Below are 13,307 nucleotides of genomic sequence, written 5' to 3' on the forward strand. Positions count from 1 at the left end.
ATTAGCTGGAAACAGGCCAATCTCTCAGCTCCATTTGGCTGGCTGAGAGCTGGGGACAGCGCGAGCCTCTTCCCTCACCCGGAGTTGCGAGTCACATGGAGGGAGCAGCCTGTATTTTCAAGCTGTCTGGGGCTACAGCAGGCAGGGATCTCAGCCTGCCTAAGAGGTGCTGCAGGCTAGGAGATGCTTATGTAAGCGCCTCCCAGCCAGAGCCTGCCTCTGGCACCCCTACTCCCACCCCAGGTTACCATCCAAACCCTCTGCACCTCATTGCCCCAGGTCACAACTTCCTCCCAGAACCTGTACCCCCTTCTACACCCCTCCCCCAGGCCAGAATCCTCTCCTGCACCAAGTCACAACCCCCTCCTTCACCCAAACACCCTCTCAAACCCACCTTCTAGACCCCACATCTCCACAGAAAAGTGTGGCCCTTGACCGCTTCCCAATATCTTGGAGGGGTCCCCCACCCCTGATATAAACCCTCTTAAGGTCTAGTGCTTAAATGCAGCAGCACAGCCTTAGTACAGTGAGTCTCAATCTTTGCAGACCCCTGATGCTCAAGACCTGCTGCATGAGGCTGAAGCATGTAATTTAGTTTCTCAAGGCCCATGAGGCATGCCCTGCTTGCTACCGCCTAACACCAACCCACCACTTGCAGCCTCCCTAAATCCATGCCATGACCCCCAAGTTGAAAAACACTGATTTGACATATCCTCTGGAAGACCTCAGTGTACCTCCAGGGGTGCATGTACCCATGGTTGAGAACCACTGCTTAGAGAATCCTCATTTATATAGAATAGTATTTTTTACTGTGCCATTTATACTCAGAATGAAACATTTCCTACACCAAAGAGTTTTTAGACACACACACACACACACACACACACACACACACACACACACTTTTCTCCATTTCACTTTCAGTTAGAAGCTATCATATAGCACCAGTCTGCACACTGATGTCTGAACTGGTGGTTCAGCGAAGCATTAGTACACTATAGATAATCTGACCGTGATTGGCATTTATAGCCATGTGTTTGTACAGCCCCATATGCACACACAGGGCAGAAATAAGACAAATGCAAGCAATATACATAATGCATTTAACAATCCCAGAAGGGTGTTTTTTCTGAGTGCACAGTTGGGGAAACCAAGGTCCTGAGACTCACTGAGCGGAGCATTGATGTGATCGATTGAAGCGATGAGGTGGATGTTGGGTAAGGATGCTAACTGTGCAAGAATTTGCTGGCTTTTGTCTCCTCTCAACATCTTGCTGTCCAGGTTATGGATGAGGAGATAAAGCTCCAAGGAAGGATCTACAAAGAGGGGGGAAAAACAGCAAGAGAACAGTCACACTAAGGAGCTGCATTAAGTGAAGTAATTTCTTTTTTCCATTGAGCTTGAGAGCAAGCCAGTCCTTTCAAATCCCCCACAGATGTCTGTCCATCACTCCAGGGTCAGAGGACCTTCCTCTCCTTTAGGTTACTAAGCCCTGCAGATGACAATCAGTCTGTATTTCAGAGCACCTGTAATAGTTTATACATGCTCACACCACATCATACCATCTCTGCAGTTTCCATTTGATAACCTCTTCCCCCACCCCCTTCACTTGCTCATAACTGTTTCAGAAGTTTCTCTTTTGGGGTAAAGCTTTAATATCCTCTAGTTTTGATTCTCTAGACCATATGAATTTATTTTAGGAGAGGGGTTTAAGCACAGCTACTTCTAAATTACACAAGTGAAAGAGCAAATAAAACCCTTCCACATTATGGTAATCCGATCCAAAGTCCACTGACTTCAACAGAAATCTCTCATTAGGTCTTCAAGGAGCTCTCTACAAGTACGTGTGCACAGCAGCTAGGAGATGCTATTCCCAGTGCTGTAAAGCAGAACAGTGCTAACCTGAGCACAACAGTTTGGCACTGGGGATTGCCCAAGTACATGCATGCCTGAGTCCCTGGGCAGTCCTGGCTGCCATGGAAACTGCTATTTTTAGAAGCCAGCTTGAGCAATTTCTTAGCTGCTGTGTAGATGAACTCTAGGACTTTTTAAACACATATAACATGGAAGTGGGTGAACTTTAAAACTTGGCCTGTTGCTGCTAAAGCTTCCAAAGAAACATGCTTAGCGGAGATCAGTGAACTCCGGGGCAAACCATTAACTGATTACAAGTTCCTTTTGTGCAGAAACCAAGTAGCAACTCAACTGCCCATGACTCTGTGTATTCCACAGCAAGACAGCTGTAGTTTTGTACCTATGATGCTGCATAAGAATAGCTACAATTGGCTGCCTATCCCAGGCAGCCTTTCCCCCTACTCATACTCTGTAGGAAAGTACAAAGACAGATGAACAAACAAAAAAAAGAGCTACGGCTCTGATGGCAACATAATGTATGCACACACAGAAACAAAAAATGTAGCCAGTGGAACTACAGATGCAACAGTGTTTTTGCTTATTGGTTAATCAACTACTTACAGGTTAATGCTGTATAGACTATACACATTCCCTCCTCTCACCCCGCCAGTACATTTTTTGGCAAGCTGGCCAGCAGCCCAGCTGAGTTCTGGCTTGCACTGGATCTGGGACCCACCCATTTAAAGTGTATTAGGAGCCAGGCAGGAAGGCAGCTCAGCTCAGTTACAGCTCACGCCAGGGCTGGGAGCTCAGACCCACCTCCATGGGCTGCTGCCACCCTGCGCTGCTGCCCGGTATCACAGGCAGCAGTGTGGAGTGGCAGGGGGCTCCTCAGGAGTGGGGCCAGAGCACACTGGCTGCCAGGCCCACCCCCAGGGACTAGAGAATAGTCGAGTAACCAATAAGAATGTGTGAGGTTAATCAACTATTCAATTAACTGATATTTAACATCCCTTGCTGGGACCATATATACATATAGCTGTAATGTTACGTGTAGCACTCCACAAGCACTCTGTATTTATTACTTATTTAACACTGGTTTTGGAACCTGAACTCCCACTTCCTAATTGGTTTGCTCAAAAGAGTCATAGTTAATACAGGGTCTGCATACATTAAGTTACAAAATCGGTCTCTTTCAGCCCATTACACCTGGTACATTCAAAGGTCCACTGAAGTCTGACCAGCCTCCTAGTCCAGGGTTTTTCAAAGAGCTTAAGGGAGCTCAGCACCCATCTCCCATTAGAGATCAGTAGTATTTCAACACCTGGACTCAATCTATTTTCAAATTTTCAGCTCTATATCTATAGGCTTCAATGGGTATTGTTCAGGCAAACAGAACCTCCTCTTCCCTAGTACCCCCATACAAAAACCTTAGAACGGAACATAGGCTTTATCCATCAACAAACCTGCAGCCAATGAGAAATATGGCCCAAACTCCTCCAATTAACAAAGTGAAGAGATTAAGCACTCAACAGAGCAGACCTCGTTCTCATTGTCAGAAGATACATTTTCTCACCTTTCTTTGGCAACATGTCTCAGCTCACATGCTAAAACTGAGTAAAAGGAATGCTGTATTTCCAAGCACTCAGTTCACACAAGATGGCAACACATAAGAAGGGCCATAATAGGTCAGACCAAAGGTCCATCTAGCCCAGTATCTGGTCTTCCGCCAATGCCAGATGCCCCAGAGGGAATAAACAAAACAGATAATCATCACATGATCCCTCTCCTGTCATCCATTTCCAGCCTTTGACAAATAGAAGCTAAGGACACCATACCTACCCATCCTGGCTAATAGCCATTGATGGACCTAATCTCCATGAAAGTATCTAGTTCTTTTTATAACCTTGTTAAATTCTTGGTTTTCACAACATCCTCTGGCAAGGAGTTCCACAGGTTGACTGTGTGCTGCATGAAGAAACACTTCCTTTTGTTTGTTTTAAACCTACTGCCTATTAATTTCATTTGGCGACCCCTCAATCTTATGTTATGGGAACAAGTAAAATAACTTTTCCTTATTCACTTTTTCCATACCAGTCATAATTTTATAGACCTCTGTCATATCCCCCTCGTCTCCTCTTTTCTTAGCTGAAAAGTCCCAGTCTTTTTAATCTCTGTTCATATGCAACCCATTCCAAACCCCTAATTATTTTGTTGCCCTTTTCTGAACCTTTTCCAATGCCAATATATCTTTTTTGAGATGAGGTGAGCACATCTGCATGCAGTATTCAAGTTGTGGGCATATCATGGTTCATTCTGGAACACTTTCACATCTATTTGGAGAACTATGTATATTTTCCATAAGGGCCACCAAAAAAAAAAAAAAAAAATAAATCACATAATGGGAAACAGAACAAAATAGGGATGTTAGCGTATAGTCTTTTAAATGACTAACTGATAAGCTCAGGCTTATCGGTTAATCCAAACAACCACACACACTGGAGCTGGTACACACAGGAAGCTGGCTTCTCACACATATCGGCTGCCTCCCCCCACCACAGCTTTCCACAGAGTTTGGGGGGCAGATGGGACACCAGAGCAGCCTCTCTCTGCAGTGGGCCTGGGCTCGCTGTGAACAGAGGCTGCTCCATAAAATGCCAGAGCAACCTCTGTCCATAGGGAGCTCAGGCCCCCTGTGGCCAGGGGCTGCTGCTGTCCCACACTGTTGCGTCTGTATCAGAGGCAGCAGTGCAGGGTGGCAGGCGGGAGCTAGTCTAAGCAGGGAGCCAGTTACACAACTATCAGAAGAAGAGCTGACACAGACTGCAATTGAGCAAGTGGGAAATACATGAGATTTCAAGGAAGGCACTAGGCTTGTTAAAGCTTTTCTAAGACCATAGAGATTCTAACCTTTAGGGCATCTGCTCAACTACTTTACCTTCATTAAATCTTTTCACAACCAAGTCTAACTGATCCAGAGGGCTGCGGAAAGTCCCCACATGATCCAGCACTTCCTCAGTTATGGAATTCAGAATCTGTAACAGAAAAGTACAATATCACTGTCATTGTAATGGCCTTCTCAGACTGGGACTAAGCCCCCAAGCTTAAGCACTGGGTCTTCCCTAACACCAGGAACCTGTACCAATTCCAGCCATCAGTAACCAGTTGCCAGTTTAGCTGTACATGATGCAAATCCCTATGGTAGTCAAAGCAGGGCATATTGTTCCTCCAATACAACTTGTTCCTGCTTGAATTGAAGTGTGTTGCATATTTCAGGATACCTCATATATACCAGAGGGTTTGCATTTGTGCAGGGACGTCAGTGACTGGAACAGGAACAAATCCTCAGAGAGTGGGTAAAGTTTCTTTAAACTCAAGGAGAAGGGAGACCAGGGAAAGCTATTCACTGAGGAGTCTGTGTTTGAGACAGGGAATGTTTCCTATAGTCTACACTTAATGACCTGCCTAGAGCAGGGGGTTGGACTTGATGACCTTCTGAGGTCTCTTCCAGCTCTATGGTTCTATGACGTATAACAAACAGCAACATTAAAGCCTCACAATCTTGTCACACTTACTGATCTCACAGTGATGCTGGGGAAGAAGCCATTGACAACAAGATGAACAGAATCCTGGAGCAGAGAGGTACGAAACTTCTCCAATAAATCCCTCTTTGAGCCCAGTCCATAAAGTACAATACTGAACCCCAGGCTGCAGCAAAGAATAGATTAAAGGAATCAAACTGACAAGTCCTTTTAGAATCTCACATATCTCTTTTCATTACAAGAAACAATTGGATCCCTTTTTCTTACAATTCTAAAGAATCAGTCTAGTCCAGGCTACTTCAGCTTGCAACCAGCAAGTCACACAGTTTGTAGAGGGTTTAAAATGAGCACGTATGGTGGGTCCACATAATGAAAAGAAGTGTTTTTCGGTATGTTCAGGACCTGGGAATTTGCTATCCTACACAAGAAAGGGACACTTGTCTGAAGACTATAAGCATGAAAATTCTAGGACCTCTGAAACAGTGCAGACTAACAGGGCAATTGCTCACAAAGCTACTGCACAGGTCCCTAAACCAAGCTATTCAGGTACACTATATTCAGCTCTCACATAAATCACAGCTGTTCTAAGACAACAAGCATAAGCCTACCAGTTGCTTCTAATGTGTCTTTTCTAGCGAGGTCAAAGATCATGGTTTCAAGATCAAGACATTCTATTCTAATACTTGTGGTTTAACCTGTAATGGTCCATTGTAATGAAAGACAAGTAGATACAAGGATACTTTAGGGCACTGCACATCACTGACCTCTTATGAGGAGAAGTAAAGCATCTAGGGCTCAAAGGAAGAATGATGAATCAATGAAAGAGGCAGCAGAGCCAGATCTCAAGTGCTGTGCGCAGTTTTCACTAACTTCAATGCAAGCCCATGAGACCCAATGAGAATATTTTTTGCAAAAACTTGTGTTGCTCTTACTCCCCCCCCCACATAGAATCTTCCACCCCCCACCAGCATGTCACCTTTCTCACAATCCTGTACGCCCAGAATTGTCTTTGCATGAACTATGATCACTTTGCATGAACTATGACAATTTCCTCCTTGCACTACATTCTTTTGGCCAAGCCTTCTAACACTGATCTCTTCACATACATCTCCACCTGCTGTCTTCTGAGCTACAAGCTATTGTATCCTTTGTCCCAGTTAAGAATCAAATCCTCCAGAGACAAGGACCTTGTTTTCTGTAAAGCACCATGGAATCATATAGTAAGTACTCCAAGTATTTCATGTAATGGAAATATGCCTCCACAATATGCATAATTTGAATTCCTACAGTCAATAGACTCAGAACTTTTCTTTTTGCATCCACACACTATCAAGATCCATCAAACTAAAAAGGTCACTACTACACCACTGAAGAAAACCAAATTCTATGGGATTGGTATTGCTGGTTTGCTAACACACCTGCATGCTCTAGCCCCTCTTTCCTCCCCCCTCCATACTCTTGGCTGTTTATAAAAATATACTAATGAGCTCTTACAGCTCCCTAAAAACCAAGACTGTTCACCTCAGTCAATTTTTCCACAATTTGTCTCAGAGATGATTTATCCAGGCTGTAAGAAATTACATCTACTTAACCAGCAACCTTGGCTCGAATTCAGACAATGTATCATTCCATAACCTCTCTCAGAAACAGTGATTTAAATTAGCAGAGTCTTTCCTGATGGCTTGTTGGGGGACTAATGTTTATTATTTTTTCTTAGAGGAAACCATAGGAATACTTACTGTAACTGCAGCATCCATTTGGAAAACAGGGATTCATGTTGTTGGTTTAGTTCCTTCAGTTCAGCAATGAAGGCAGGGGAAGCTTTGTTCAGGAGCACAAGTAATGTTTGCTGTGTTGGTCAGGGGAGAATAGGACAGTCATACTAGGTTTAGGGCTGATGACAATGACTGAAACAGGTATCTAAATGTGTGCCTGCAGACCTGAATATTTATAAATACTGCACTTCAAGAGCACCGTCCATCCAAAGATTAGCGTGCTTTACCAGTATTAATAAATTAAACCTCGATACCTCAGTGGAATCTATTAGCCCAGGTTTGCTGATGGGAAGTCATGTGATTGAACCACTTTTATACAGAAATCTGTGGTCAATCTGAGGCAGGGACCAAGGCTGACGCTCTGTCCTGCATCTTGGTCACATCTCATTCTGCCTCCTCTTACAGCATCTGGGCATACCGCCACTGACGAGAGAGTCATAGCTCCTTCTGCATCAGCAGCTGGATTTTCACCAGCATGCTCTGGCAATAATGAAACATAGTGTAACCCAGCAGACAAACCCACTGGCACCGGGCAAGACCAAAGTGCCTGTCAATGTGGTTTGCATTAGTTCAGTCACTAGTGAGTTAAAGGCAACGTGGTATTATAAACATGACCATAGTGTGTCAGACCAAGGTTCTAGCTACCCAATGTTCTGTCTTCTGGCAAGGCCGAGGCCAGCTGCCCCAGGTTGGTAGCAGACTTCATTGCTGCCCTTTATTTTATCATCCCTTTCTACCTCCCCTGCATTCTGAATTCCAGCAAATGCATCATTTACCTGACTTATTCGCTTGCATCTACCACACATTTCTACATTTCCCCCACCCCAAAACAGTTTCCCAACTGTTGCTACCACTTTCTCAGCACTGGAGCAGAAAAGGAGACAGCACTTTAACCACTATGTCACCTGACCCTACTCAAAGCAGCTATACAAAGCATAATAGTTCAAACACCAATGGACTGCTAGAACACTGTCTACACTAAGACTCCTGTCACTGTTATCACTAGTAAAGCTGAACTGGTAGTAGCAACAATAGGAAATTTTGGGTCGGGAAGGACCCCCAAAGACAAGGCCTTTCATTCTGAAAACTGTTTCTTCTGCTAAAAACTATACCTGATCCAGTTTTCTTTTTTGCAGCTTCTGAAGGGTTCGATCAGAGGTTAGAACTTTGGAACTACTGTGTGCCTCAAAGTATTCTTCCACAAGGTTGCTCTGAAAAGGCAGACAAAGGTCAGTCTCAGGCAGGTTCTGTGGGCTCTCTGCCACCCCTAGAGATTGATGTTACTAGATTAGGATACCACTCTACAGCCACCCCTGCTCCTTTGCTCAGAGGGGACAGGACTGATGAGAAAAACCTAAAATAGATGCCAACCTCACTCAGACTTTTAGGAATGTTTATAAAAAGATTTAGGAGGAATTAGGAATTATCCATGCTTGGACCCACCCCTCATCTGTTGGCAAGGGAGAGAAGCTGAAACTGGATCCCCAAACAGGGAGAAAATGGGGACCAGACATAGGAAAGTTGGTCCCCTATGCCACCTACAGCCAGTAATTCCTAGGCAATGCCAAGTCTGGATCCTCTTCCCAGAATAATCTTCCCCTCTCATGTTCCTGCTCTTCTTTTCCTACCACTCCTCCTCTCCAGTGAGGGCCTGACAGGAGATAGCCATGGCAATTGATAGTGGGGGTTCGGATGCTGGACTCATCACCTCAGGCAGCATGTTGTGTTCAAACTGACCCATGTGGACCTTTCTAGGCTACGTTAATGTACCCTTAAGTATCTTCTAGAGCACGCCAGCAGGGTGATCAATCCAGTCCTTCTAGCCCCACCAACAATCGGTGTGGCTTACCTCCCTATCAGGCCATTAGTGCACTGTCAGCACACACAGGCTAGCAGAAAAGAATGTCCCACGCAGCTGCAGTGCTACTACTGAGTGTTCCCATCACACCTGAGCAATGGCAAATAACCATTTAAAATAGAAATATGAATTTTCAAATTAGTAGATCTAAACCTAAAAAACTGGAGTATTATGGAAAATTACGGAAGGTTGGCATCTCTGCTAAAAGTCTCCCCGAAGGGCAGAGACTGATGTCCAGGTTGCCCAATTTCAGAGAAGGAAAATGCAGAGATATGCTTCCTGCATGGCAGAATGAGGGAGCAATTTAGATGGTACTGGAATCCCTGATGCTGGAGAGACCATGCAAAGCTAAGTATCAGAGCAGAAAAGGTGCATGGTTTTTTCGCTGCTAGATGAGGTTATTTCTTCATCAACACCATGGGGTATCTGTGGGTGACAGCTGGGGAGTATCAGAAAGCAATGAGGAACGGGTTAGCTTCTCCTCTCATGCACAAACCTTCAGCTGGAAAATCTAGGTGGTCTCCCTTTCTGTAAATGGGAGCTGCGAAAATCTTTTTGTTCTGAACTTAGTCAGCAAGTTCTTTACCACTTGTGACTGTATGCCTGGATTTTACTGTCACCAACCAATTCCTAATCCTATCAGGGTTGTATTTCTTCCATAACTCACAGTCATTTCCTCCTTCAGTTTCTTAGCTGGAGCTTTTTTTGAAGTAGGAGCTGCTCTAGTTTTATTTGGGGCCTTTTGGTCCAATATGACATCTCTGGTTTCTTTGTGCTCCTCTTCCTCAGAGCATGAAGCAGAATAGTCACTCTCGCTGTCTGAATGCATGCTTGGAGCTAAGAGGAAAGTGTTTGAGAGTTAGTAATAGCTTTTCACAGAGAACTCTTATCAAACATTTCCTGCAGCCTATGTCTCCTCTTTCACATGATCTAAACTCTTTCAGACATCCAAGTCCTACTCCGGCTTCATAGCCATAGTGTTAGTCAGAGAAATCTATTCTACAGAGACTTACAAATATGCACACTGCTCTCCTTCTCCAATTATTTAGTAAGGCTCTGCAAATTGGCACATGCCTCAATGTGAGGCTGTAAAGGAAATTGAAGGATTCCATGTTTCTTTTTCGAGAGGTCCCCGTGGATGCTCTAGGCTTGGTCCTGGTGCCATCCCAGCACCTGGATCAGAAAGTTTGTAGCAGTTCCTGCCGGGCCGCACGTGCATGGAACAAACCAGCACGCGCTGTGCTAGTTGGCACTGCACATGCACGGTCCATACCCTCCAGTTCCTTCTCAATCATCCTTGGCCTGAGACAGACCTCTGCAGTTCTCTACCTCATTTACCATTTTCATCATTTATTAGATAGATAGTTGTAGTTACTAAAAAAAAAAAAGGTTTCATCATGCCTGGATCCCAGGGCTTAAAATGCTGCACCTCCTGTAGACACACAATTCTTATCTCGGATGGACATTTGCAATGTATCACGTGTCTTGGAGAACACTGTTCTTCTCAAGATTGTCCCCACTGCACCAAACTTAAGGCCAGAACTCAAAGGGACAGGCACCTTTGCCTCAAACTGATCCTTATGGAAAAGGCGGCACACCCAGCTTCGGATCTGGGAAGGCAGCCTAAGGAGGTACGTTCTACCTGCCAGCCCTCTAAATACAAGTTGGAGGTCTGACTCACGTCACAACACACACACACACACACACTACCCACAACCCTCTGCTGTGAGAATTTTATTAACAAATCAATTCATTCAAGAGCCTGAGCCAGATTCTTTTTTCTCTTTCATAGCTTTGAAGTGTTAATGAGCGGTAGGTTTTTTTTAAGAGCACAATGTTCAAAAGCACAAATGGTTTAGAAAACTAAATCACTTTTGAAAATGAAATTTAGGTACACAGGATCCCAAGAGCCACTGATGGTCACATACAAGCCTCTGAAAATTTCACCCTCAGTCTAAAAAGTGACTAGCTACCTTTATGCAAAGAGCAAATCCACTGACAATCTAAAACTACACACTAAAAGACACAATTACAAGAACGTAAGAGACACCTTTATTTTCTGAATTATAGTACTCTATAAACTTCCCAAAGTATGGTTTACACAATCTTTCTAGAAGGGAATTTTTACTAGAAAGGTCATATTATTATTACAGATGAAGAAAATCCTGACAACTGAGCTTGTCAGATTAAAAACTAATTTGTCCCAGCTCAATTACTCTCTTACACATGCTGAAACAAGTAAAAACACAACATGCAAATCTTTCTCACTGATCCTGCAACCAATCAATGACTGGACATCATCTACTATAGATTAGGGATGTGAAAGTGAAAATGGGTAACCAATGAGCTTGGGGCTCATCCGTTAACTTTCACAGTTACACGCAGACTCCTTCCCCACACTGCTGCCGCTGTATCAGAGGCGGCAGCACGGGGGGGGGGGCGGGGGCGGCACAAGCAAGCAACAGCTCTTGGGGAGCCACTCGCCCCCCCCATGCTGCTGCCTCTGATACAGAGGTAACAGCAGGGTGTGGGGGAAGACAGGAGCTGGTATGCACAAGGAGCTGGCTTTTACGCCGGCTCACCACACGTACCAGCTCCCACAGAGCCTCATGCCGCCACCCCTCACATGTAAACGTGTATCCGCTGACAATTTCAGTGGGTACCTGTTTACCAAAATATATGCACTTTAATATCCCTACTGTAGATATAGACTATTCAAATCCCAGCCACTACTGAAAAATTCTTAACAGCTTCTTAAACCAGTTCAAGTAATTAAGGCTTGACACAACTCCCAGCCTACAGTGAACAGAGATTATCGAGTTTAACAGAAGAACTGAATTCCATCACATTTAATAAAGCATCAACATACTTGGGATTATTCACATTATTTTACCTGCTCAGCTAAAGTCACTGAAAGATGAGATTAGGAGCCACTCACGCCCGAACACCCTAGCAACAGTATCTTGCAGTGAAAGGACTATGTATCCCAAACATTGGTTAAGTAAAGATGGCTGTTTTGTTATGCTATTTTGACTTCACAGTGACTTGAATTCTTTATGCAGACAATGGTATTCTTGAAGAACCCATAGGGCAAATGGAGGTCAGATAGCAAGCTATAAGTAACAAACACTGAGATCAGCCCTGAGCTTTTACTTATCAGTGCTACAGTATTCCTGTCAGCTGGAGCATACAGCAAAGAGTGATCCTTACCTGTCAATCTCTTCCTGAGCCTGTATGGCGTTGTGGACACAAATTCATTCCTTTTACTCTGCAAGAGCACATATACGTTAACAAAGACACACATGCAATACTAGTAGCAGCATTCTGCCAGGCAAGGTACGTGGGTTTCATTTCTAAGCTCTCTCTTTCAGGTGCCAGGGAACTGGGAATGCAGAAGCAGGAAGCTGTGCTTGGGAGAGGGAGTTCCTTGTGTTGGGTGACCATTCACTAAACCCTGAAGACATGGGGCCAGATTCCCAAAGAGGACTGCCCTAGGTTAAACTGTTGACAGAAGGGAAGGGAGGGGGGTGAAGGCGTAAGAGAGGGGGTGATCCTTACGACTCCCAACCAGAATGCTGAAAATTCAGAACCTTTTACCCCTGAAGGAACCATATGGAAGTGGTTGACATTGTAACATTTCTGCCAGACAGAACCACAACGCTCTATGTCACATATTCTACTCACCAAAAAGGCACTTGGATTTCCAATAAGAACTAGCAAAACATACCAGAGCACTCACAACAGCCTGGCTGGATTGAGAAACCCAGCAGCAATTTAATGTGTCCAAGCAGCAGTGAGCCGTCTTGTCTAGTCACTATTCACTTAACTCTGTTAAATGGCATTTCTGTTTTGTGGGGGAAGGCAGTATGATGATGTCTCTTGCATCCAAGAAAGTTTAACTATGGAACACACAAAAGAGTCACCCATACCTTCTCATCAAGTTAAGTACAGCGTATTATCAGGACATCAGAAAAAAGGGACTTCTAAGGGCAATTTTGCTACAATATAAAACACAATTCCACAGCGGAATCTTGGGAGGTTTTGAGACTATTTTTGTAGCTTTTGGTGTTGGCAGAACAGTTACAATGCATATCTATTCTTAAAGTGACTATGTATGTGTATTCACAGTCCAATTGCCTGTGCATGTACAGTTGCATCAATCCATTTTGTGTAGCAAGTCTGGAGGGTTCCCCCCGCCTCAATTGTATATTCCTCTTTGCAAGCAAAGCCAATACAGATTTGCAAGAGAGCTAGGTTCCACTGCAAAAACTGTTAACC

General features: G+C 44.3%; 1 protein-coding gene across 6 annotated transcripts in view; it reads right to left on the minus strand.

Annotated features, from left to right (window-relative positions):
- Positions 1-13,307, minus strand: part of ORC2 (origin recognition complex subunit 2) — a 34,482-nt gene that overhangs the window by 8,805 nt on the left and 12,370 nt on the right. For all 6 annotated transcript variants that reach the window (XM_075934297.2, XM_075934295.2, XM_089779892.1 and 3 more), the window contains exons 7-13: positions 12,240-12,297; positions 9,697-9,866; positions 8,284-8,382; positions 7,136-7,245; positions 5,430-5,562; positions 4,793-4,889; positions 1,170-1,316 (exon numbers count right to left, since the gene is read on the minus strand). In XM_075934297.2, the coding sequence (XP_075790412.2) occupies positions 1,170-1,316; positions 4,793-4,889; positions 5,430-5,562; positions 7,136-7,245; positions 8,284-8,382; positions 9,697-9,866; positions 12,240-12,297 (814 nt within the window). The remainder of the gene's footprint in view (positions 1-1,169; positions 1,317-4,792; positions 4,890-5,429; positions 5,563-7,135; positions 7,246-8,283; positions 8,383-9,696; positions 9,867-12,239; positions 12,298-13,307) is intronic.

This window comes from Pelodiscus sinensis, chromosome 7 (genome assembly GCF_052426305.1).
Source record: "Pelodiscus sinensis isolate ZL-2025 chromosome 7, ASM5242630v1, whole genome shotgun sequence".
In the NCBI taxonomy this organism is placed as follows: Eukaryota; Metazoa; Chordata; order Testudines; family Trionychidae; genus Pelodiscus; species Pelodiscus sinensis.